Source organism: Canis lupus, chromosome 5, assembly GCF_003254725.2.
Source record: "Canis lupus dingo isolate Sandy chromosome 5, ASM325472v2, whole genome shotgun sequence".
In the NCBI taxonomy this organism is placed as follows: domain Eukaryota; kingdom Metazoa; phylum Chordata; class Mammalia; order Carnivora; family Canidae; genus Canis; species Canis lupus.
The window spans coordinates 8,921,095-8,946,915 of NC_064247.1; the positions used below are offsets into that span (position 1 = coordinate 8,921,095).

Sequence of the window (25,821 nt, forward strand, 5' to 3'; positions counted from 1 at the left end):
CAAAGACATGATGGCAACACAGCTGACTTTCCTGCCCAGAAATGGTACTCCTCTGGTTCCACAAACATTTATTCATTTAATAAAAGCTTACTGAGCACCCAATATATGCAAGGCATTGTGCTAAGTGCTGCAATTTTTGAAATGACAAAATTGTTTGTACATGTACATGTGAGATCTGAGCTAGTCCTTGATAGTGTTCCTGATTTGAGAGAGACAGAATGCCCCCACATGGCTCATTTAGGGAGCTAAAAGCATGGATGAGGTTTGCTTTCTTTCCTTCTATCAGCCCAGCACAAATTTTTGCCTTTCTCAAATCAGTCATAAGTCAAAACAAATAAGGCACATTTAAAAAAAAAGGTCCCCCCTTTAATTGACCAAAGTAAAGCCATGACATTTCATTTGGTAACCTGCTCAGAATTATAAAAATCATTCCATTTGGCCCAGCCCATCTGCCCAGGCAAAACTTCCAGAAATTCTAATCCCATCGTGCTCTGTTCTCATAAACTGCATATTTAAAAAACGTCTTCAGCGTCCTAAATGTGACGCACTCAGTGCGAAGCATATCAGAGCTGGATGTAACATTTATGTCCGTGATAAGCCTCGATTATCCAGGTCCTTTACCTGCAACATAAAGAATGTCATTTTAATATTTACAATCAGGTCAACTTGGGAGAGCTTCTCTACTGGGCTGGGTTCTGCTGCTTGGTGTGGTTTTGGCAAGGGCTTCAAAACCAGATCATTGAATTTATTCAATGACTAAAAGAGCACTGGTTTGAGACTAGCTACTCTCTGCTTCCTTTTGTTTTGTTTTTTTAAGATTTTTTTATTTATTTATTCATGAGAGACACAGAGAGAAACAGAGAGGCAGAGGGAGAAGCAGGCTCCACGCAGGGAGCTTGATGTGGGACTCCCTCCCAGGATTCCAGGATCATGCCCCGGGCCAAAGGCAGACACTAAACCACTAAGCCATCCAGGGATCCTCTCTGCTTAGCCTTCTGCAGTATTTCTGAGAAGCAGTATAAATGCTACCTGCCAAATATATCAAGGGTTCTCAATCTTATGTAAGAGATATAATGCACTTCTGTGTGATTCTATGCCATAAATTCCTCAGTGGGAGAGATGCAAATGTAGAGTACATGCACACACACACACCCCCACCTAACCCACACACACACACTTCCTTTTTTTTCCCCTCCAGGCCTGACAATCACAAAAACACAGTTCAAGTACAGCCCCAACTGGAAAAATATCACTGTAACCACAGCCAAAATGAGAGCAGACGAGGGTGACTACTCTTGAACAACAATCTAAAATAAAAATAGTAACATTCTGAGTTTTAAGTACTTTTCTGACATTAGAAATGTCCCATATTAGAAATATACGGCCTATTTTTTTTTTAATACGGCCTATTTTTAAGCACTAGAACCAATCCACAAACATGAGAGTTGCTTTCTCAGTGTAGCGTCTGCTCACCTTATATATCCTGACTAGCCAGTGTTCTGTGGTATATGCTTCCTCCAGGACATCAAGTTCAAAGTCTTTATTCCCAATCTCAGCATTCCGGACACGGTCAAAGCCAGGCGGACGCTCTAGAAAGGGACAAAAAAAAAAGGAGAAACACTTCTTTCTACAGTGCTGATTTCCTAAGGAAAGAGTAAATCAATTTGGCAAATCATGTACTAATTGGAATATTATTCCTCAGCCTGATATTTGTTTAGAGAGTAGGCCCCTTCAGAAAAAGACATTAGGTAGTTAGAACAAATCAAGTGTAACCCTGACTCAAATCCTCTCCAAGTTAATGCTTGGCAAAGTCCATGGAGGCTAACTCTTCTAAGAGACAGGGGTCTGATTTCCCAGTCCCTCCAATCCTGAGGATTGCTACCCAGAGGCCTCTGTGTTACACTAGTAACCCTTCCATGGATTAAAGAAGAACCCATCAGAAGTGAAAGGCCTGCATCCGCTTCAGGAATTGTCCCTAGTGCAGAAAAAGAAATTAAAGTCAGAAGGAAAGACCTAACCTAAATCAGGTTAGTCTCCATGCATTTGTTTAAAGCAAAGTCCCTTATGTCACTGTATCCCCTCCCCCCTTCGTTCCTCTCTCCATTGCAATACCTTTTACTGAGAGGCAATAGAATGTAATGAGTAAAAAGCACAGAATCTAGAGCTAGACTACCTTAGTTTAACTTAACTCTGCCACTAGTTAGGTAACTCTGGACAGGTAAGTATCTTATTTGTACCTCAAATTCTTCATACATAAAATAGAAATAATATTAGTATCTCTGTTTTGGGTTGTTGTGAGAATCGAAGGAATTAATAGATGTAAAGCACTTAGAGCAAATATGTGAAAAAAACTATACGTGTCGGCCATCACTGTTCTTACTGCTATTACTAACGTTATTACGAATCACTCACTGGCTTCTGTGTAGACCTGTCCAAAGCGGTAGTAACACATCTTGTACATAAGGCAGTTGAGCAGCACTGGAGAACCCTCACGGTCTACACGGAATTCCCCAGTTGGAGTATAATAATCGTGTTCCTTAATATGTTTGCCTGTGTCTGTGCTCCCTCCAATCCGGACCATCCACAGAAACTTGTTGATGTCTAGAAAAAAGTAGAAAGAGAACTGCTGTGTCACAAAGGTTGCTAAAGCTGAATTACCAAATGAAAGCTACTATTTATTTACTTTTATTTTTAATTTAAGTACAGTTGACATACAGTATTAGTTTAAGGTGTACAACATACTGGGGTGACATTTGAAAAAGCAGCCATTTCTAAGAAAATCCCTCAAAATATTTTTCCAATGGGGAAATATTTTTAAAACAGGAAACACAATGTGGGGGCAAAACTTTTCCCTCAAAATTCTGAAATTCGGGGCAGCCTGGGATGCTGCCTTTGGCCCAGGGTCTGATCCTGGAGACCTGTGATCAAGTCCCTTATCAGGCTCCCTGCATGGAGCCTGCTTCTCCCCCTGCCTGTGTCTCTGCCTCTCTCTCTCTCTCTCTGTCTGTCATGAATAAATAAGTAAAATCTTTAAAATAAAATAAACTAGGAATTCCATTCTTTAGTAGCATTATATAATGTTCAACAGAAGAGGGCATCCCCAGTGGCCCAGTGGTTTAGTGCTGCCTTCAGCCCGGGGTGTGATCCTGGAGACCCAGGATCGGGTCCCACATCGGGCTCCCTGCATGGAGCCTACTTCTCCCTCTGCCTGTGTCTCTGCCTCTCTCTCTCTCTGTGTCTGTCATGAATAAATAAAGAAAATCTTTAAAAAAAAAAAAAATGTTCAACAGAAGACAAGCAGGATAATGTTCATAAGAGCATCATTCATGACAGTGCCAAACTGAACTCATCAACACTTAATACTCATCAACGCTAAAATGCATATATTATGCTATATTCACACAATTGAATACTACACAGGATTGAAAATTAAGAAATTAAAAAAAAAGAGAGAAATAAGAAATTATTATGACCTGCAACATGAATGAATCTTGCAAATACATACTCCTGACCAAAAAAGCCAGAAATGAAGGGTACATACTATACTACTCCATTTATACAGTTCAAAAACAGGCAAAAATACATTTATGTCAAAACTTGCCAAATTACAGATTTTAAATATCTGAAGTGTACAATATGTTAATTATGCTTTAACAAGTCTGTTTAAAAAGCAAACTGATGGCCTTAGAAGCCAAGATAGTAGTCACCCTTAGAAGATGGCGGTTTGGGGGGTAGATACTGTGAGGGGTATGAAGAGAAATTCTAGGACACTAGTAATGTTCTGTTTCATGATCTGGGTGCTAGTTACATGGATATGGTTCCCCTTGTGAAAAGAGACCATGCTATATACTTATAGTAGCTGCGTTTTTTAAAATGTCAAACTTTAATGCAAAGGTCACTTTTAAAAATTGTATAATTTGGGCACCCCAGAGGCTCAGCGGTTTAGTGCCGCCTTCAGTCCAGGGCCTGATCCTGGGGACCCGGGATCGAGTCCCACATCAGGCTCCCTGCATGGAGCCTGCTTCTCCCTCTGCCTGTGTCTCTGCCTCTCTTTCTCTCTCTCTCTCTCTCCCTCCCTCCCTCCATCTCTCTCTGTCTCTCATGAATAAATAAATAAAATCTTTGAAATAAATAAATAAATAAATAAATAAATAAATAAATAAATAAATATTGTATAATTTGAAACCTCTTCATCTCAGCACTTTCTTTTATGTTAAGTTACTTTGTCAAGTGTTTCATATGCTAATTTCCCACACAAAAATTACAATATGTTCCAAATGACATTCATTCTTACACCATCATTAAGCATACTTCTGTAAACCTTTATAGGCAATAAAAGGTTGACTGGCTGAAAGTGGTTTACCTAACAGTGCTTAATGCTAGGATTTCAAGAAATTATCTCTTTTTACCACATATAATGTGTACATTCATATATATATAAATACATATACACATAAACATACACAAGCACTTTTCTGTAGTATTTGGATATGTTGTGACTATTAGAAAACCTACAAATAATTATACATAAACAGTGCTGTTGCGATTGTAAAAGTTCAGATCCTTGGACACATGTCCATGGTATCATCGTTCTTCCTGCCTGTACCAGAAACGCATGGAAACCAGTCTTCTAACTTTACACTTGGCACTTTACCTATACTATATACACAGACCGATAATCTAAAATTTAAACATCTCTGGGGCGCCTAGGTGGCTCAGCGATTTGGTGCCCACCTTCAGCCCAGGGCATGATCCTGGAGACCCAGGATCGAGTCCCACCCACATCGGGCTCCCTGTATGGAGCCCGCTTCTCCCTCTGCCTGTGTCTCTGCCTCTCTCTGTGTCTCTCATGAATAAATAAATAAAATCTTTAAAAAATAAATAAATAAAATAAAATTTAAACATCTCTAAGAAGTAGTCTATATTCAAAGAAAATTAAGAGAGAAAGATGAGGTAGTTATTTAACTGCAGGAAAACAGAAGTCATTCTAGGTAAGAATGTAACCTGGTTAGAATGTATACTGGTTGACCCAGGAAGGAATGTTTAGATAGTCACGATCTTCAAAATACCTTATTTGGAGTTAACCAAAAACTAAAAACTGACTCTACTAAGAAGAATCAAGAGGAAAAGGAAGAATTGGGGAGTGATAAAAAGAACGAAATTCCTTCTCTATAATTATAAGTTGATACAGCATATCTAAAATGATCAATGAACAGAAGAACATACATATTTTTAGAAATATAAACATAAGTACTAGAATAAACAACTGAAGAAATAATTGCATCTGGAAACTGATGTCATAGGGAGTTTAGGTTTAGGGACTAGGTACTACATACCAGGTTTTATTGTAAACCTGCAAAAGTATTTAATATTTTCAAGTATAAAAAGGTATTGCTTTAATTATTTTTACAGTTTTTTTAAGGCAGAGAACCACATTTGACAATTCTTCTAAAAATATGGTTTTCCTATTAATCACAGGGAACATGGTAACATATGCCAGACACACACAAGTATGAAACATTTTAAACTGGCATATGAATCTATGGCTGAAAACCACTAAAAATACTAATTCTTAAGTTCATATTGAGATGCTATGTTCTTTTTGTCCCATTGTGTTTTACTTTGCTATTACTTTCTGTTTGTTTGGTTTATACACACTGTGAAATGAACACAATAAGTTCAGCTAAGCTTTTTTTTTTTTCTTTTTAAAGATTTTATTTATTCATTCATGACAGAAAGACAGAGAGAGGCAGAGACACAGGCAGAGGGAGAAGCAGGCTCCATGCAGGGAGCCCGATGCAGGACTCGATCACGGGACTTCAGGATCACGCCCTGGGCCAAAGGCAGGCGCCAAACCACTGAGCCCCCCAGGGATCCCTCAGCTAAGCTTTATGTTGTTTATCGATTATGGAACTCTTAGGTCTTTAGACCATTCTAGCAGGCCACACTCATGAGAATTATTTACTTTTACCTCTTACTTGTTGCCAAAAAAAAAAAAACAAAAACAAAACATTAAAACCCTAAAGTTCCAAATACTTAGGAACTTCTCCAACCAAGAAAATACATCGGTATTAGTAAAAAAAAAAAAAAAAAACTGAAGAGTAGGAGATTCATCTTGTTTCCTTAGACTCTATGACCTATAATTAAAAATAGAATCAAGTACATACCATCAGAGGAATACCCAGTAAGGCCTCCAAAAATGACCAGCACATAGCTAACATCAAGCTCCCTCATGATCTCATAGGCTTTTTCTTCTGTGGATGCCATCGCCTAGAAAAATAAATGCATGTTTCTCAGAGCAAAATTCCAGATCATATGATACCTCAGAAATATTTCCCACTAGTCCCTGTGTGCCAAATAATCCCTTCACTTTACCTGTCCTACTCGAGAAATATGGGTATTATTCCATGTGTTATTGTCCACTAAAATTGTCCGATTCGCCATAGCTGTAATCTGGTAACCATAATCCCACCATGACATGACCTTTGCATCCTGAAAGATGAATGGAAAATGAAAATGAGCTCGCTGCCTCCAAAAGTCAAATACGAGAGAAGAACTGGAAAGGCATCTATAGTTAAGTAAGGCCTAACCGAGAAAATAAACCTTGTACTTGGTCCTACATTTATAATATAATCATGAAATCTCACTGCAAATTATACAGTATCTAACATTCACAACACTTTTAATTCAGATCACCTTTTATAAGCAAGAATAATAGAATGGTAGGTATAGGGGGCTGTGTAATAGTTCCAAAAAATAATCTCATGTCATCAGATAATTATATTAAATCTTTAATTAAAGTCACAAAAAGCTGTTAATATAAAGATGAGAGGGAATACAAACCACGGAATATGATGGACAAGAATTGAGAAATTCATACAGCTTTGACTCCTTAAGAGTCTAACTCAGAAATGCTATTCCCAATAGTTACTGCCAAGAAAATTACTTCAGATTCTCAAAAGGTATAAACCAAATGTTACAAGTACTTATCATCAGGTGATCACTTTATGGAAAATTTCTATCTTTTTTTCTTATTTCTATTTTCTGATTTCTTTTATAATTGGGATGGTCCACCTCCTGATAAAAACACCATGCTGTCAGAGTATAGATGATTACTAGTAAAAATACAGAAGAAATCCTGAAATGAATGGAGGCTGACTTTTAGGGCTTATTCAATACCAGGGTTCTATAGTTCCAATTTCTCCAGGCTTTCCACCCATCTAAAAGCTATATGATTATCACAGCAAATGTCTCCCACTTCCCCCTACCCCTCAGTCCCACTCCTCTCAAATCTTAACCTCTGGAGTATTGTGACGAAGCCAATAGTATGCTTCTCGGAAGTCATCAAAAATGATCCTACTGCCATCCCCACCACGGGCAGACAGCACAATGGAGGGAGAAGAGTAGGCCTCGCTGGTCACCCAAGTTGAATGAAAGGTGTAGGTGATGAGAAAGAAAGCCATGACCAGTATCATTCCACTTGCCACCTAAAAAAGGAAAAACTATGTCATAAAACAAATTAAACTAACACAATTCAGAACTGCTTCTTACCATACAATATTCATAAGACGAATCAAAATGAGTCAGGGGCTGTATGAGTTCACTCTGGCCACTATGATAACACTCTACTCCCTCACTCAAGAAATAGGTACACACACACACACACAAACACACACACACAGAGTTTCCCAAGCCTGTTCTTAGTTAATTCTCACTTCATTCTTAATTGGGTATGTAGAATCCTGTTGCTTCTTGCTCTTTTTGTCTGGACGACTTATGTCCAAATTCTTCATGTAAGTGGACAGCACCTGGGAAACTCCAATGCCAGAAAGAATGCACATAACAGGTGCCAACACTAGCATTAGACGCACCTGAAAGAGACAGAAAGCAAGCAAAAACAGTCCAATCAGCATTTTACAAATTACAGATTTCAATATATTAGTATAGCATGATATCAGTTCAGTGGTTTATTATTTTATTTATTTATTTTATTTTTATTATTTTATTTATTTTACTTTACTTTACTTTATTTTATTTTATTTGAGAGAGAGAATGCACAGAGCAAGAGGGAGAAGCAGACTCCCCACTGGGCAGGAAGCCCAATTCAGGGCTCGGTCCTAGGACCCGGAGATCACGATCAGAGGCAAAGGCAGACGCTTAACTGACTAAGCCACCCAGGGGCCCAGTTCAGTGGTTTTCAACAAACAGAGTTCTCTATAAAAAAGATCAAAATAGGGCAGCCTGGGTGGCTCAGCAGTTTAGTGCTACCTTCAGCCCAGGGCGTGATCCTGGAGACCCGGGATCGAGTCCCACGTCAGGCTCCCACATGGAGCCTGCTTCTCTGCCTCTCATGAATAAATAAAATCTTAAAAAGAAAAATCAAAATATGAGAAAATATTTGCTGTATCTACAGAAGTATATATTTCTTGAATTGCTTTTCAGTTACATATGTACCTATGTATATGTGTTCCTAAATAATGATATGTTAAAGAATACATGTAACTATAGTTTAAAATTTTTTAAAAAGCATGAGAAATGTAGTCTTACTACAATATATAAATTCCCTCTGCTTTCAACAATCTAACACTTGGCAATCCTCCCTGGACCTTAGGGAAAAAATGTCACCTCCTTTCTTAAGACAATCAGAAAGAGAGGGGAAAAAACATGTCCACGGTTGCTTTCTCCAACAGATATATAGTGCCTCTCCCTGACACAAGAGTATGAATCCAAGAAAACTGGGCCCCACAACCAGACTATATGAGTGCATCATATATCCCTGGGAAGGATCAGTAATAGTAAGCAGCTTTATAACTCAGCCCCCCAAATGCTCCAAAGGAAGCATGTGCACAATCATCAGTACATCCTGAATCTTGCCATGCCCCTCAGAGTCAGGGGCAGAACTGTAGCATTCCTCACCATGACAGCTGAAAAGTACATGCTGGTTACACCATACATGATGATGAAAATCCGGGCATCAGACAGGTTGCTAAAGCAGTAATACAGACCAACTACAAAAGTAAAAATAAAAACAAGTAAGCAATTAAAATAAATAATCATAGATACATGCAAAGACGTTTATACAGAACACTTTAAAATAGCAAAAAGTTAAAAAACCATCTAAATATCCAACATAAAAGAGATGGTATATTTACAGAATAGAATACATCAATTAAAATATTGCTGCAAGATATTATGGATCATTTACCTTCTTTACACATCTCTGTACTTAAAAAAACAAATAACATATTTGTCATATCTTTACAATAATACTAAATAAGAGAAAATATGATTCTTTATAAAATGAAAAAAACTGGGGAAAAATTGTATCATCTCATTTTTATTCAATTTTTTTTTTTTTATGATAGTCACAGAGAGAGAGAGAGAGAGAGAGAGGCAGAGACACAGGCAGAGGGAGAAGCAGGCTCCATGCACCGGGAGCCCAACGTGGGACTCGATCCCGGGTCTCCAGGATCGCGCCCTGGGCCAAAGGCAGGCGCCAAACCGCTGCGCCACCCATGGATCCCCTCATTTTTATTCAATAAATAACTGGATGAGGGGGGCCTGGCTGGCTCAGTCAGAAAAGCAGGTGATACTTTATCTCGGGGTCATGAGTTCAAGCCCCCTGTTAGGTGTAGAGATTACTAAAAAAAAAAAAAAAAATTTTTTAATTAAAAAAAACTGAAGTAAATGAATAAATAACTGGATGAATACACATCAAAATGTAAACAGTAGCAACAGATGTGTGGTGAGCTCCTGAAAGTTTTACTTTTTTTTTTAACTTGTCTACATTTTTTACAATAATCAACTTCGTAAAAAAAAAAAAAAAAAAAAAATTATTTTATTTAAAAAAATAAAAGAAAAGAAAAGGCAGCACCCCACCACCAGCAAATCCAAAAACATACGGACTGGTTAGAAGATAGGTAGCTGTGTTGTTACAATCAGCCATGCCTATTCTCAAAATTCAGTACTGTCAATAAAATAAATGGGGCAGACTCATGGATAGGAGATGGGAGAAGTATACTGAAAATACCCAAAAATAAAAACAAAAACCTGAATGCAAATTCAAGTTGAATTTTAACTTATAATAGAAATGAACAGAAAACGATGAGGCTCTGAACTTGCCAGCATCTCCAACTGTTCAACTTCTGACTTCTACTCTGCTTCAAATATTAGAAAAATGCTTAGCCATCCTTTGTACTGCACAGGGTAAACAGGCAAAAACAGAAACAACAACAAAACACAAGAATGAAGGTAATTTACTTATTTCAAATCAAACAGTGATTCTTTAAAAAAGCCACTTCAGAACACAAGGCAGACAGACCTGGAAACATGAAGACCAGAAGCTGTAGGTCAAAATAGTAGGAGGACCAGGTCGTGGGCTGGTGCTCAGACACAGAAGCAATGATGGGGATGTTGTTCTTAGCATAAGAAGGATCCAGCAGTGAGTAGAAACGACCCGTCCAGGGAGATATTTTTCCTGGCAGCAAAGAAGCAACAAATATTTCACAATCACTCTTGAAACAAAATAACCTCTGATCCTAATCACAATTTTCCATTTCAATAAGAGTCTCTGAAACAGAGAAGTATTTTTTATTAAAATGCCATCAATACTTTGAGAATTTTACTCCATCCTTTCTTTCAAACTTCAGAGTATTTTTGTCAGCATAGCCAGCAGAATAAAGTCAGGCTGTATATAAACTCAGAGATAAGAGGCAAAAGTGCTTTCTGGAAAGATTTTAGGTCAAATTCAGCCAAACCATGGCCAACTCTATAAACTAAGTCAACTACAGCCTCCAGTGCTGCTCCTAAGTAGACAACACACAGAGACTTGGGCAGAATCAAATCAGCCTGTGAGAAGTAAGGAAAATGAAGCAAGCTAAACAGCCATGGTTTAGTGCAAATGGCATTAGACGAGGCCATGTTTGCACAGTATGGCCAGCAGTGTTGATTGATCTCTCCCACCCTACCAGTAGAAAAGAAAAAGAAAAAGAAAAAAAGAGGAGGAAAATTAGCAAGGTGAGATATAGTCCTTTCACCAAGTGTGATATTTCTGACATTAAGAGCTACTCTAATGAGATATTCTTAACTACACAGAATCCAAATACTGGGCTGACAAGTGGACTAAATGTGAAGAGGCAGGACTTTTTACTCTTAGGAGGGAAAGAACAAATCTTTCTGTGGTCAAGAAATAACCCATATTTTTGAAGTTTATTATATGTTCCATATCCATTTACAAAAAATGTGAGCCTGCATACCTGTCAGCATGAGGAGAGCTCCCACGGTGAGAAGGACAAAGCCTACCAGGGAGATGACACTTCGGAAAAGAACTTCAAACTGCTGTGGATTCAACTTGCTGCGCAGATAATCCACAAAGGCATGAATCTGGCAGAGACCAAAGACCCCAAAGGCTGCCATGTGCTCTGATGAGAGGACGGGCTGTAGATAAAAGCATATATATGACAATGCTGGAAAACAATGGATCCAGCCTAGACCTGAATTCTCCTGACCTAGTTCTGACCAAACAAAGGGTCAAATGAGTTCTGAGGCCTCCGAGGAATTAGGGCCAATTGAAGGGAGAGTCTAATTCACCTGCTGCATTTTCCAAAGAGTATTTGGAGTCCTCCAAAGCATACCATACTCTATCATAATCATACCTCTGGCCTTTGCTCAGGCTTTCTTTAGCCTAGATGGCAATTTTCTCATTTTCCCAAAATCTGCATTCACAGAAATTCTCATCACTCAAGGCCACACATTTCCTCCTAATCTGCTAAACTTACTCCTTTCTATGTTCCACGCACCTTAGATCTCTTCCATTACTTATAAATTCTTTGCTTAGACCAGTGGTTCTCAAACTAGTGAGCATCATAACCATGGGGAGGGCAAAGAAGAGAGGGTGTTAAGACACAGAATGCAGAATCCTCCCCTAAAGTTTGATTCAGCAGGTCTCTGAGAAGAACCCAGAATTTGCATTTTTTTAATAAAAAATTTGGAATTTATATGCTTCTTCAGAATACTTATATTATTATTTTTTGTAACTTCTACCCCCAGTATGGGGCTCAAACTCACAATACCAAGATCAAGCAGCACGTTCTACTGCCAAAGTCAGCCAGCTGCCCCCATAATCTGCATTTCTAACAAGTTCGCATTGCTGCTGGTCTAGCAATCACATTTCCAGAGCTGCTATATTATAAATATAGACAACTGCATATACTTCTTTCCCCACAAAACTGCAACTTCCTTAAAGACCAGGATCATATTTTTAATTTTTACATTTCCCACTGATTAGCAAATTGCATACAGTAGGTGATCAGTAAGGAAAATACTGCTGATTTCTGAATAAGGGTTCTATTTTCATCAGAATTTCACACGAGAAATTAAACACACCACATCATTCTCCGGTTTCATAGTTGTCTCTTAACCCTATAAGTAATGTGGTTAAAATGTTTGTGCCTTGCGTCCTAAAGGACTTTCACACAGGTCCCATCAAGAAGTTCAGGGGTCATTACTAATACATGGGACTCATCAGCATTAAAAAGGACTGGAAATAACTTTGCATTTATACCAACTCAGCTCAAAATAGCTCTCCTCCAACAAATCTAAGCCAGATTAACAGTCCTTAAATTCAAACATTATGGAACAAATATTAACATGCTCTGGAAGCAGACTTCAGTGACCAATGATTCTGTTGCTTCAGTTAACACAACAGTCCAAGGTTAGACTGTGAATAAGTCTTACTCTCTTCATCAGAATCCAAGACAAATCAAGCTACTTGGAGCGGTTTAGAGAAAGTAAAAGAAGCTAAAAACTCTATTCAATCTAGGACTCACCTGAAAACCCACAAAGGAGATCTGCATGGAAAGAATGGTGCCCAGGCAGTAAACAGTACAGTAGGCCACGTAGATCCGGTGGGAGAAACGTCCTGTGAGCATCAGCACCAGTACATGGAGAGGGATTAAGTTGATCAAGAACACATAACCTCCCCATGAAGAGACCTATGACAGGATAAAAAAAAGAAGAGTTCCTCTGAGCACTCCTGCTCAGGCTACCACTATATTTAGGATATTACCTGTGACCTTGCAAAGAACATCTCTTTACAGTAACTATAAACTTTATTTATGCCAAGTGGCTTAGAGAGTTTAAATAACTGACTTCTGGGATGTCTGGGTGGCTCAGCACTTGAGCACCTGCCATCAGCCCAGGGCGTTTTCCTGGAGTCCTGGGATCGAGTCCCACATTGGGCTTCCTGTGTGGGGCCTACTTCTCTCTCTGCCTATGTGTCTGACTCTTTCTCTCTGTGTCTCTCATGAATAAATAAATAAATATTTTAATAAATAAATAAATAAATAAATGATTTCTTTCATTAAGAAAATCAAATTCACACCTATTACTGTAATTCAACCCCATATTCCCTATGCCATCATGATCACAAAAGAAGACTTTTGTAACTCAACACTCAGTTAATCTAGATGCAATCTATTCTAACACTATATGGAGGATTTAAGGATACATAGCAAGCGGAAGCAATTAAGGGAAGAAGTCTAAGTAAATACATAAGATTGAACAGGAAAAAAATATATTAGAAAAGGAAAAATTTAAAAGGAACATATTAGAAAAGAGAGTTGGCCAACCAATATCCATAGGACATATACTATCTGGAGAACTTTAAAAATTAAAAACATTATCTCTATCTTGCTATTACACAATAGATATCCACACACCTGTCTTGGATGGGGCTTTGTAAGGACATAATAAACAATAAAGACTTCTAGCCTCCAATCTATGGTCTCAAAGCCCAAGAGCTAGTTCCAGTTTATATCAGTTGATCTCAATAGAAACACTCATGGAAGAAAGGAGGGAAAAGTTACCATGTAGAAATAAGCAAGGGCACACTTCGCTGCCCAATAGATGGAACCAGTCTTTACTGCTTTGATCCACATGTAGTAGGTGAGTAGCATGCAAAAGATGGCAATCCCTGCAGAAAGAACAGAACAAAAATTTAGTAAAAGGCCATCCTGGTACAATACTTAAGAATACTGTTCTGGGGGTGCCTGGGGAGCTCAGTCAGTTAAGCATCTGCCTTCAGCTTAGATCATGATCTCAGGGTCCTGGGATTGATCCCTGTGTTGGGTTTCCTGCTCCATGGGGAGTCTGCTTGTCCCTCTCCCTCTGCCCCTCCCCCCAGCTCATGTTGTCTCTCATAAATAAATAAAATCTTTTTTAAAAAAAGATTTTTTTTAAAGATTTTATTTATTTATTCATAAGAGACACAGAGAGAGGCAGAGACACAGGCAAAGGGATAAGCAGACTCCCTGCATTGAGCCTGATATGGAACTTGATTCCAGGACCTCAGGATCATGACGTGAGTCAAAGGCAGCTGCTTAACCACTGAACTAACCCAGCATCCCAATAAATAAAATCGTAAAAAAAATAAAAATAAAAAAAGATATTGTTATGATTCTTATCTCAAACCTACTTACTCAATAACAGTGTAATTATTTTACCTCTTATCATTTGTTTCCTATTAAAAAGAAGCCATAATAGTATCTATTACATAAAAGTATTGTGAAGACAAATTTAATTATTGCATGTAAAGGACTTAGAATAGCACCTAGTATAGAGCAAGTACTCAGTAAACGTTGGTTGTTATTATTACTATTCCTTTCAGGCACTAAATTCCCTGTTAGTGTGGTCCTAAAGATACTCCATACTAACATGCACCATCCTGTCTCTACCTCTTATGTCTTCATTAGCCCTTTCCTTAATATTTATCTATTGAAGTCTTAACCCCAGGACTTGGTTCACTCTCAGCTACTTCCAAAAAGTCTTCCCTCATCTCCAAATCTGAATTATCTCTCCTTTCACTATATTCCCAAAGTACTTGGTACATACCTTTCTAATAACATGTATACTACCTACCTCTTGTGCATTATTATAGGTCTATAATTACCTTCCATAATAGATTATGAACCAACATAATTTTATTCATTATCATTGTAATTCCTTAATTATGAGCCAAAATAGTCTTACTGATTACCTATAATACCTAACATTATATTTTCCCAATAACATTCAATAAATACAGGCCATACTGAAACAAGTCAATAAAAGTCATTAGGGATTTAAGAAAATCCATTTCTCAGGGTGCCTGGGTGGCTCAGTCAGTTAAATGTCTGCCTTCCGCTCAGGTCATGATCTCAGAGTCCTAGGATCAAACCCTGATCCAGGCTCCCTACACATCAGGGAGTCTGCTTCTCCCTCTCCCTTTGCCCCTCCCCTCCAAGACAGACTTGTAGTCTCTCTCTCTCTCTCTCACTCCTGCTCTCTCTCTAAAAAAAAAAAAAAAATTTAATTTAAAATTTTAAGATTTTAAAATATTCATTTCTCAAAGCATGTGGCTGGTTCATTCAATAGACATCCAACTCTTGATCTTGGGAGTTGTGGGGTTGAACCCCACCTTGCTGTACAGATTACTTAAAAATAAATCTCGAAGGAGCACCTGGGTGGTTCAGTCAGTTAATCATCTGCCTTCAGCTCAAGTCATGATCCCAGGGTTCTGGAGTCCTGGGATCAAGCCCTGTGTCAGGCTCCTTGCTCAGCAGGCAATCTGCTTTTTCCCCTCCCTCTGCCCTTCCTCACCACTTGTGCTCACTCTCACTCACTCATATAATGAAATCTTTAAAAGAAAAAATAAAAAAGTAAAAAGTAAATATATCGATAAATAAAACCTTTAAAAAATATATCCATTTCTCTTATCTAGGAAAACAAAGCAAATGATCACGATGTTAACATAATAGTAACACTCAACACTAAACTATCTACTTTTATGCCCAGAGAAGAGCCAAAAGCCTTATATAATGAAAATTACCAGCTACCTTTCTGGAGGAGATGACAGAGAAAGATATAAATTTGTCTGAGGTCCCTTCTGGCACATTTCTAATCTTCTAACCCAAATACCATTTTTGCTACTGCTAAACATCAGATATGATGAATTCAGTTCTACTGCACTTCCTGAAGATCTACTGAATAATGAGATGAACAGATTATCTTCAGCATTTTAAGTCTTACCTTCATTATCATAGGAACCAGCCACAGATCGAGAGATATACCCAGGAACTACAGCAATCATGGCAGCAGCAAGAAGTCCAGCCCCTGCATCCTGAAAGAAAAGAGAGGTAACAGGAAGTTAACAACATCTACTCATGAGAGAAAGAGAGGATCCACTAGTACATTATGCTTATAATGGGCCCAGAGAACTGTCCAACACTTTCCAAGATAGAAGTGATGCTAGAAATGTTTGCAGCACAAGAAAACTAAAAACATCACAACTAATTCCCCATGATGATACCAAGACTGAAACTGAATACACATAGGCTAAGGACAGACAAATCATGCAAGCTGTCAGACATCAGACATTGCCTCAGAATGGGCTGTTTGGCTGCAGTATTCCCGGGCTTATGAGTCCCTATCCCTAACAATATCTGCATGCTGTCAAAGAGTCACACCTCTAAAAGGTATGCAAGAATAGACAATTATTTAAGCTAAAAAGCTAAAAGGTGACCATCTATCTGGAGTAAAGATCCCAGGAGCTTGAATAATAAAGTTGGAACATCACAAGGCAAACTGTGAGCTCAGAAGAGAGGAACAACAAATATAAGCCATACTCCAAAAGAGTAAGGACTTGTCTGTTGGTAAGAGTCAAATTTGGAATGAGGGCAACAAAGGGAAGGATGAAAAGGTTTCCAAACTACACTCAACTTTCCCAAGACCTCCTACTAGTTAATCACCTCTATGGGATCTCCCTGACACCATAGCCACAAACTAAGAATAGTATCCAAGTACCCTGGATCAGCAGTGCAGAAACCTGGAAAAAGAGAGGCAGGGGATCCCTGGGTGGCGCAGCGGTTTGGCGCCTGCCTTTGGCCCACGGCGCGATCCTGGAGACCCGGGATCGAATCCCACGTCGGGCTCCCGGTGCATGGAGCCTGCTTCTCCCTCTGCCTATGTCTCTGCCTCTCTCTCTCTGTGTGTGACTATCATAAATAAATAAAAATTAAAAAAAAAAAAAAAGAGAGGCAGTATAATGGTGCCTACTACAAAAGTGGTTTAATAATTTTAAATAATGTTAAAAAAAAAAATCAACAAATAATTGCTGTGCATTTCCAATAGGAAAAATTAACCATTTTGGAACACTTTTTGTAGTTATTTTTCCTCTCCCTTAGATTGTGAGAACTTTTTTTTTTTTTAAAGACTTTATTTCTTTATTTATGAGAGACAGAGAGAGAGGCAGAGACACAGGCAGAGGGAGAAGCAGGCTCCCTGAGATGAACCCAATGTGGGACTTGATCCTGGATCCCAGGATCATGCCCTGAGCTGAAGGCAGACCCTCAGCCACTGAGCCACCCAGGCATCCCAGGTTGTGAGAACTTTAAAATCTAAAGCTCACATTTTGCATTTTAAATGTCTTTCTTTTTCCTTATGTAGAAATTTATATTTGACCGTCAAATGTTCTCTAATAAGGACAAAACAGTTGCTAATAACAAGAAACCATATATCCAGGAAGGGGCTGGAGTGAACCCTGTAATTCAGCCTTGCCAAAGCTTTCTTTAGCCTCTGGTTCCCTGCCCTTCTGAGGCTCTCAGTCCCCCACCCTTTAATCTACTACAGGAGTTCAACAATATTCATTCCCAAGCCTATCACCCCAAATCCTTCACCTTGAGCTCTTTGGTAAGGTGGTACGTGACGATGGTGGTGAAGGAAGAGAAGAGAGGGGCCAGGAACACACAGACATTCCGAATGTCGATGGTGATGTGGAAAAAATGAAGTACATGGTAGATTGCAGCAGAGGTGATCATTAAGCCTGTAACAGGAAGAAGAAACCCCAGTAGGTTATCTTAGTAAGACAAAGAGCTTTAAGGGAAAGAGAGAGAAAATCAAAAGTATCAATAAAGTGATAACATAGGTCTTGACAAACTCCCAGAAACAGACACAGTAACTGTGGTAGACCTATAAATTTCTCTCCTAAGAATTCAATCAGGAGTCCAGAATTTATGAAAATCCACCCATCCCCATTTCCCACACGTGTTTGCCTATATACATAAGATCCAATTTTAGTAACCTGTAATCAGAATAAAATTACAATTGCCACAAAATGAAGATATTAGAAATAAGATAAACTGTTCCATAATATACAAATACCTTATTTCTATTAAAAAAACTTTTTTTTTAAATTCCTGTTCCTCTCACCTGGATAAATTGTTCCTCCAATGATTCGTCCCAAAGGGTACCAGGCCCGGTCATCAAACCAGTTATGGAATTTATAAAATCCCTCTTCAGCCAGGAACCGAGTAGTCCGATAATTAAAGTACCTATGGCAAGAAAGAAAGGATCTGTGTCTACTCCTCTTTGTACTCAATACCAATTTGCAGAGAATTTTGCTCCTCAGATTACACCACTAAGGAACTTACCATTACTCTAATAAAAATCAGTTTGATACCAAAACATGCCAAGTATGAAAATCATTTTACATTACCGTAAGTGCCCTCATTTCTAGCTCCATGCTTGTCTCAACTCAAGAACTACTTCTCTCAGAAGGAAATGCAACTAGAGCCTAACTCAAGCAGGATACTTCACTAGCCTGGCAATTAGTAGGTATTAACATCAGTCAGAGAATTCAAGCACCAAAACACAAAACAGCTGATATGTAGGCATTAATAAATTTGGCCCTTTCCAAGAGAGAGGAACATACAAAAGATCATTTTTTTTTTTTTCAAAAGATCATTTTGATACCACATAGGAAGATACATGGATAACATCAAGAAATGGGCATCTCTAAAGATGTTGGTATAACACCATACACACCTTACAATTTTTTTAATCCACTCAGTTACACAAATGTCTTTAATGAGTGTTTAAACTTACAAGTCCTACTCATGTTATTTAAAATAGTTCTGGGTGCAGCCTGGGTGGCTCAGCAGTTTGGCACCTGCCTTCAGCCCAGGGCGTGATCCTGGAGACTCAGGATCAAGTCCCACATCAGGCTCCCTGCATGGAGCCTGCTTCTCCCTCTGCCTCTGTCTGTCTGTCTCTCATAAATAAATAAAATCTTTAAAGAAAATAGTTCTGAATGCCACTCATGTAGTAGAATAAAAATATAAATTACACAAAAATATTTGAGGGGGACACCTGGGTAGCTCAGCGGATGAGCGCCTGTCTTTGGCCCAGGGCGTGATCCTGGGGATCCAGGAACAAGTCCCATGTGGGGTTTCCACATGGAGCCTGCTTCTCTCTCTACCTATGTCTCTGCCTTTCTCTCTGTGTCTGTCATGAATAAATAAACAAAATCTTAAAAAAAAAAAATTTGAGGGACGCATGTCTGGCTCAGTTGGTCAAGTATGTGACTCTCAGGGTTGCAAGTTCAAGCCCCACATTGGGTGTAAATTACTTAAAAATAAGATCTTAAAAAAATATATTTGATATAAAATTCTTAGAGTTATACATGAAAAGACACAATTCTTTAAGTCCAAGGTATATAACCTCTTCTCAAGCTTATTTTATTTATTTTAAGTTTCTTATTTTAAAAGAAATAAGGGGGAAAAAATAACTTACAAAATTAAAAATAGGGACGCCTGGGTGGCTCAGTGGTTGAGTGCCTGCCTTTGACCCAGGGCGTGATCCTGGGGATCCAGGATAGAGTCCCACGTCAGCTCCCCGCATGGAGCCTCCCTCTCCCTCTGCCTATGTCTCTGCATCTCTCTCGATCTGTGTCTCTCATGAATAAATTATTTTTCAAAAATTAAAAATAAAAATAAGAACATCAACATCTCATCACCAAGGAAACACAGATCAAAACCACAATGTGGTATCACCTTACATCTGTCAGAATGGCTAAAATCAAAAAGAAATAGCAAGTGTTGGTGAGGATGTGGAGAAAAAGCAACCCTCATGCACTGCTAATAGAAATGTTAACTGATACAGCCACTGTGGACAACAGTACAGAGGTTCCTCAAAAAATTAAAAATAGAAATACTATATGATCCAGTCATTCCTCTACTGGGAATTTACCTAAAGAAAATGAAAACACTAATTTGAAAAAATACACACCGTATGTTTACTGCAGCAATGTTTATAGTAGCCAAGATACAGAAGCAACCTAAGATTCCATCGATAGATGAATGGGTAAGGATGATATGGTATGTATGTATACACACACACACACACACACACACAGGAATGTTACACAGCCACAAAAAAAGGACGAAATCATGCCATTTGCAGCAACATGGATAGACCTAAAGAGTATCATGCTAAAAGAAAGTCAGAGAAAGACAAATACCATACAATTTCACAAAAATAAACAAAAAACAGAATCAGACCTGTAAATACAGAGAACAAATGGATGGTTACCAGAGGGGCAGAGATGGGGGCATGGGCTAAATGGATGAGGCATGGGAGACACAGGCTTCAGGAATATAGTCAATGACATTGTAATAACAGTGTGTGGTGACAGATGGTAGCTACATTTGTAGGGAGCATTGCATAATGTATAAACTTGTCCAATCACTATGATGTACACCTGAAACTAATGTAACACTGTGTACCAACTACATTCAAATAAAAATATAATTTAAAAAGTAAAAAGAATAAGAAAAAAAAGGAAAAAATATAAATTAAATAAAAATAATTTTTAATTACTAAGGGTAATGATGACTAACCACCCTTCCTGCCCATCCTTCTAACCCTATTTCCTTCTTGGTCAGTCAAGTTTTAGCAGCTGAAGTAAGCAGAAGTAGCAGATGGCAGAAATCTCTATCCTTCTGTTTGTTGCTAATGAATGTTATTTTGGTAACTGTCAGAGAAATACAGGGATGAGGGTAACAGGCAGTCAGTATGTGTGAGAACCATGTCCTTTACCTAAGCGCAGGTAGGGCAAGGCAGAGGAAGTACCAATTAGTGGGAAGAGGTCTGGACTGGGGTCAGAACCCAGGCCTCGGTTTCTTGCTCCACAAAAGTAAGCATCAAATCACAAGATCTTTACAGTTCCTTCCAGTTCTATGGCTACAGAGCAGACAGTCCCGTTCTCCCTGGCCATCTCGCTTCAATATTTGTTCATGTAGAGAATCTGAAAAAAAGCCTTAACAGTCTGGTGATCAAGAAACAAAAGGATAGGTTTCCTCATTCATGAGAAATAAATACATAAATTGATTTGAGAAGCCCCAAAGAAAATATTTTATGCCTCCAGAGTGCTTTCAAATACTTACAAAAAATAACAAATTTGCAAATCAACTTCTGAACCAATGCAACTGAAATATGGTCCTTTTTAAATATTAATGATATTTGAAGAACCTATGATTCTAGCTTTCCAGATTTTTAATTAGGCCTTAACTTTAGGCAATACAATATAGTGACTCCAGTGTCCAGAGACAGACACACCTAGGTTCAATGTAAAACAGAGCTTGAAACAAAATGAACTCTCTCTCTCTATATATATTTTTTTTTTAAATAAACAAAATCCCTAATTGAACTCATGACTCTACATTTTCCCCAATGTCTTAGAACTTAACCAAGAGGCCCAATTTCTGTCATTTAAATTGTTAAACAAAAAGTCATAAATCTCAAGTTCATGACTTGTGATTTTCTTTTGAGCCTCAAACACACATCAGGCCCCTTTCCCTCAATCTGAATCACTAACTGCTGACCAACCTGAGTAACCAGACTTCCCTTAGCCTGGCCAGAAAATGAGTTTCAGAGACTTACTTATCTCCACTGGAAAACCTGAAGGGTTTTCACCCTAAATATATATAGGAAGCACATCCCCGTCACCAAAAGCTGATTAGAATCTGAGATCTGAAACCCACTGAACCTGAATGCTCCCCAAAGCAAATACCAGACGAAGCAAAAGTACTTACGGGTCAAACTCATGGATGACACTTTCAAATCTCAGGACGGCAAAAAGACGAGTGGAGAATGCTGCAAAAGCCAGAGAGTTAATATTTTAATGGTACTGTGCCATGAAAAGTAATAGTAGATTATAGTATTATAGAGGTAATAGCATTATCCAACACAGAAGTCATAGGAAATATGATCCCTAAACAGGTGCCTGGCTGGCTCTGTTGATACAGCATGTGACTCTGGATTTTGGGGTCATGAGTTTGAGCCCCATCTCTGGGGTAGAGTTTACTTAAAAAAAAAAAAAAAAAAAAAAGACCCCTAAATAAAGTATTTATCCATCTCTCCCACATAGGAAAAACAAAAGTACTTCACTTTTTTTTTTTTTTTTTTTTAAGAATTTCACTTTCCCCTGAGAATGACACCTACATTTTCCAGGTAGGTAGGACCCACTTTACTTATTATCAAGGCCTGTAACAATGCATTCACCTATTAATACTGCACTCAGCCTACATGGTCATCTTTCTTATATGTTGACCTCCCCTCCCCACAACTAACCTTTACTTTGGAGCAAACTAAGAGGTAAGGCAAATCAAGACCACACTTATGACTCATAAAGAACTAGAAAATCTAAAAAAAAAAATAGACTAAGTTCTGAAGAGATTTTCAGAAATAACTAAAGTAGGCAACTAGACTGAAGACAATTGTCTTTTACAAAATTCAGTATCCAAGGGTTCCCAGTATATCTTTTAGTTCTAGGAGAAAATAGAAGTAGCAAAGCATGCCTCCCATTCTTTCCCAGATGACCTCTAGCCCTGACTTTTATAATCTTTTTTTTTTTTTTTAAGATTTTATTTATTTATTCATGACAGAGAGAGGCAGAGACACAGGCAGAAGGAGAAGCAGGCTCCATGCAGGAGCCCAATGTGGGACTCAATCCTGGGACCCTGGGATCACGCCCTGAGCCAAAGGCAGATGCCCAACTGCTGAACCACCCTAATCTTTGTTTCTTGTATTTTGTCTTCATAAAATTACACTGATGGATAACAGTAAAAAGATAACATCACAATCTACTGAAAAGAACAAGGCATTCAAGAAAGCCATTCTTGGGACGTCTGGGTGGTTTACTCAGTTAAGAGTCTGCTTTCGGCTCAGGTCCTGATCCCAGAGTCCTGGGATCAAGCCCTGCATTGGGCTCTCTGCACAGTGGGGACTCTGCTTCCCTCCCCCTGCTTGTGCGCACACCCACGCACGCGCACTCTCTCTAAAATAAAATCTCTAAAAAAAAAAAAAAAAAAAAAAAAAAACCATTCTTGATTCTTTTGAAGATTTTCTCCCCCCAAAGAGAGGTCTACATGCACACTCACATAACACAGCAGCCATCGACAGAATGAGAAGCTTCAGAAGTGTGTCCTGCTTCTCATAGGACAACCGCAAAAATCCCAGCTTAGTCATCTTGACATCAATGGATGGCAGCAGATGACACTCAAATAGCTGAAATGGAAAAATCAACACTGTGAGATATTAAACACTTTCAATTTATCTAATTCACTTTCATATTTTATAGTGGCAAAAAAATATCAGGCAGACAGGAGCTAACGAACACACCAGAGAGGTCAGAGCTAATACCAAGACCCAAGCCTTGCCTCAAGTACGACTGCCTGGCAAGAAAGGAGGGATAAGTCAAGTCTGTGTGTCAAAACTCAAAAGGAGTGACTGGACTCTTATCACCATAATTCTGCTTCCTGCTCCTTCACAGCTAACAAGTACATGATCACTACTGGCAACAGCATGGTACAACAGGAATAAAGAGCAAACACAGGAAAGGAAAAAGGGGGGGTTAGGGGAAGAAATGCAAAGAAAATAGGAAAGACTGGAAATGGAGATACAATTAAATAGAGAAAGGGAGCACTCTAGAAAAAGCAGGAATGTATAAAAGAAACCAGGAAATGAATATTGAGTACAGAGGAAAAAGTAGAAATCAGAGAAAAGTCATGACTGAATATGCCCAATTTATGGTCCTACATTTCAGCAGCAACTGCCTAGCTACAAGCTGCTTTCTGTTCCAAATCCCAATGGGGTAGCAGGGTCAACTAAAGAGCATGACTGATGACTAATGCAGGTAGTGATGCACTCAAGAGGGAGACATACGCATCCACCATCACTGCGCTTCCAATCCCATATATCACGCTGCAACTACTGCTCCTATCTATAGCCACTTCCAACTGCCCATCTCAAGACATGTCTGTAACTGACACTGCTGATCGAAGCCACCGATCGCAGAGACAGCTCACGGAACTAGATGACAATCGGAGGGAAAAGAAAATTTTTCCTACTGAATCTGGAAAAGCTCAGAGAAGAAAAAAAAAACTAGATTAAAACATCAAAGGAAGGAGGTTAGCTATTTCTGTTTAAGACAGTGCTACCTGGGGCACCTGGGTGGCTCAGTCAGTTGAGCATCTGCCTTCAGCTCAGGTCATGATCTCAGGGTCCAGGGATCAAGTCCCCTGTTGGGCTTCCCTGCTCAGCCAGGAACCTGCTTCTCCCTCTACCCTGTCCCTGCTCATGCTATGCTCTCTCTTGCTCTCTCAAATAAATAAAAAAATATATATTAAAAATAATAACATCGTGCTACCTTCTTAAACCATAAGCTGATCAAGAGCTAAATGATAAAGAATATAGTAATAAGGAGATGCAACATTGTTCAAGACTTCAGGGGGGGAAAAAGGTCTTTTTCTCACTATTAGCTGGAGGAAAGGGGGGGGGGGAGGAATAACACCAGACTAGGTGGAAGGCAGAAAGAATCATGCATTCCCTGCTCCAACAACATCTTCTCCACAATCAACTGGCTCAGAGGGGCGGTTTCACGTGTGCTTTTAAATATACAGCCCCAAAGAAAACAAACAAACAAACAAACAAAAAAACCCTTATCTTGCAGTAAAAAACAAACACCTAACTCCAGGGAGTCAATAATCCTGCCACATCTCTCAGGTTTGTACTCGTTTTTCTGGAATGCCTGAAAACACAAACATGTCTGCACCGCTGGGCTGATACCAGCCACAGACCTAGAGGACTCAACGGAAGGAAAGGAGAGTAAGGAGAACCTCTAACTGAGGAAAGGAACTCGAAATTTAAGTCAGGACCTAAAGAGAGTTTTTTCGTAGTGGACTCTGTTTTGTTTTGTCTTGTTTGTTTGTCACGCTGCTAAAGCAAATAAAAGCAAAGGCACTCTGAAGACCACACGGGGCATCTGTCCTCCTCCCCAGCGGGGTCCGCGAGCCGTGCCATCCTAGTCCCACCTTCGTCCTGGTTTCCAAGCCGGCAGCTTCCCCAGCCCCGTCCGCCCACCCCTTCCTCGCGCCCTCGCTTCCCCCCTCCACGCCCCTCTCTGCTCACTCCAGCAGGTCCCAACCGCCCGCCTCCCGCCTCCACAACTCAACCCCTCGGACGCTGCCCATCGCGGGGCAGCCCCCGGCCCGCCGCATCCCGAGCGCCTCCCCCCCCCCCCCCCCCCCCCCCGGGACCGGCCCCAGGACGCGAGCTTTCCCGCGCCCTCCTGTGCGAAGCGCACGCCCCATCCCGGACCTTCACACCCTTGCATTCCAGGATGTCCCTACCCCACATCCCACGCCCCCTCCTCTGCGAGGCCCCGGACTGCCGCTTCGCACACCCCACCCGCCGCCATCAGAGCCCCACCTCCCGCTCTCCGTTCAGCTCCACCAACAACCTGGATTGCACCTGCAGCTGGCTCTCATGTTACAGCCTCCGGCCTTCTCACCTGGCCAGCGTTCCCCAGGAATCCGCTCGGCTCCCTCTGCCATCCGTTCAGCGGCGCACCCAACCCCGGCAGCGGCCCGGTCCGCCTCCTGGCCCGCTCCCCATTGGCTGAGTCAGGCTCGATGCCGCGCTTCGAGAGAGCGATAGGATGGCGTGGCT

At 39.7% G+C, this 25,821-nt stretch overlaps 1 protein-coding gene across 3 annotated transcripts; it reads right to left on the reverse strand.

Moving 5' to 3' along the window:
• Positions 1–53: 53 nt before the first annotated feature.
• Positions 54–25,821, reverse strand: STT3A (STT3 oligosaccharyltransferase complex catalytic subunit A). Of its 3 annotated transcripts, none has more exons than XM_025465033.3 (18): positions 25,664–25,821; positions 23,253–23,379; positions 21,906–21,966; positions 18,244–18,365; positions 17,712–17,857; positions 16,066–16,156; positions 13,866–13,972; positions 12,828–12,992; positions 11,256–11,436; positions 10,322–10,477; positions 8,917–9,008; positions 7,716–7,871; positions 7,299–7,487; positions 6,376–6,492; positions 6,168–6,270; positions 2,413–2,601; positions 1,474–1,589; positions 54–621 (listed from the first exon to the last, which is right to left on the reverse strand). In XM_025465033.3, exons 2-18 carry the CDS (start codon positions 23,338–23,340, stop codon positions 583–585), a joined length of 2,118 nt encoding a protein of 705 aa, XP_025320818.1. In that variant the 5' UTR covers positions 23,341–23,379; positions 25,664–25,821; the 3' UTR covers positions 54–582. The 3 variants fall into 3 exon arrangements, with proteins under 3 accessions (XP_025320818.1, XP_025320819.1, XP_025320821.1); XM_025465034.3 differs by having other exon boundaries at positions 25,613–25,743; XM_025465036.3 differs by having other exon boundaries at positions 25,582–25,722.

Excerpts from the sequence above, each read along its gene's own strand:
- STT3A (XM_025465033.3), bottom strand. The coding sequence starts at position 23,340 with ATGACTAAGCTGGGATTTTTGCGGTTGTCCTATGAGAAGCAGGACACA. Across the intron at positions 10,478-11,255 it reads AGCTCTCCTCATGCTGACAG|GAAAAATATCTCCCTGGACG; the intron begins GTATGCAGGCTC and ends CTTTGCTGCCAG. Across the intron at positions 9,009-10,321 it reads TCTGGTCTTCATGTTTCCAG|TTGGTCTGTATTACTGCTTT; the intron begins GTCTGTCTGCCT and ends TTACTTTTGTAG.